The 893-nt window shown below is 58.1% G+C and overlaps 1 protein-coding gene across 1 annotated transcript in view; it reads left to right on the top strand.

Moving 5' to 3' along the window:
• Positions 1-330, top strand: part of CYGB (cytoglobin) — a gene marked incomplete at its 5' end in the record, with an annotated part of 1,120 nt that extends 790 nt beyond the window's left edge. The window contains 1 exon segment of the mRNA XM_010137786.1: positions 166-330. Coding sequence (XP_010136088.1) covers positions 166-330 — 165 coding nt within the window.
• Positions 331-893: the final 563 nt, after the last annotated feature.

Here is an 893-nt window from a genome sequence, read left to right as displayed (position 1 = left end):
CCCGGGCGGTCCCCTGGGGTGTTGACAGACCTCCCAAACGTCTGTCTGTCCCGTGGAGGGTTGTCATTCCTGGCGCTCAGCCACAGGATTTGATTATTTGTGTAGGAAAAAGTTAAACTTGCTGTGAGCTGCCTCTCAGAGTTATCCACCCTTTGCTCCCCCCAGAAACTCACTGGTGTCATGCTGGAGGTCATTGCTGAAGAATACGCCAATGACTTCACCCCAGAGGCACATGGTGCCTGGACCAAGATGAGGACCCTCATCTACACCCACGTGACGGCAGCGTACAAGGAGGTGGGCTGGGCGCAGTACCCCACCGCCACCCTGTGAGCGGCCCGCGGGGCCAGGCGAGGGGTAGGGAGGGCTTCGCTCACCCCAGGACTTCTGGTCTCTTCTCAAGATCTTTGCTCAGTCTGGGGAGCCCGGTAGGGCCAGCTCTGTTAGCTGCCAAGTCACAATTTGATCTCCACAGGGTTTAAAAACAAACTAAATAAGATGAAAAACTAGAACCACAAAGGGTGTGGGTGGGTCGGGGTGAAGCTGTTGCAGGGGACGCTGGAAGGGGATGCAGAGCATCGGGGGAGAGCATTGGTTGTTGGCTCCATCTTCCTGTCTTGGCCTGTCCATCACCACCTCCCAACCTGCACCTCGCTTGCACCATCTCAAAGCCCCTTGCACGAGCTCTGCTGTGCAGCAGTGACGTGCAGCCCCATTCACTGACAAGCGACACGACCCTTGTTTTCCACGCAAAGCCCCCGGCTAGACCAGGCTCCTTGCTTCTGGGGACACGATGCTTTATGGGGACGGCCGGCTGCCTGCTGGCACCGAAAACGCGTTGCTTTGCGCTTTCTCTACTCCCGTGGCAGGGCTGGCGGCTGTGGCCAGAGCCACTC

This window comes from Buceros rhinoceros, unplaced genomic scaffold, assembly GCF_000710305.1.
Source record: "Buceros rhinoceros silvestris isolate BGI_N320 unplaced genomic scaffold, ASM71030v1 scaffold34436, whole genome shotgun sequence".
NCBI lineage: Eukaryota > Metazoa > Chordata > Aves > Bucerotiformes > Bucerotidae > Buceros > Buceros rhinoceros.
This window is presented reverse-complemented; position numbering and strand designations above follow the sequence as displayed.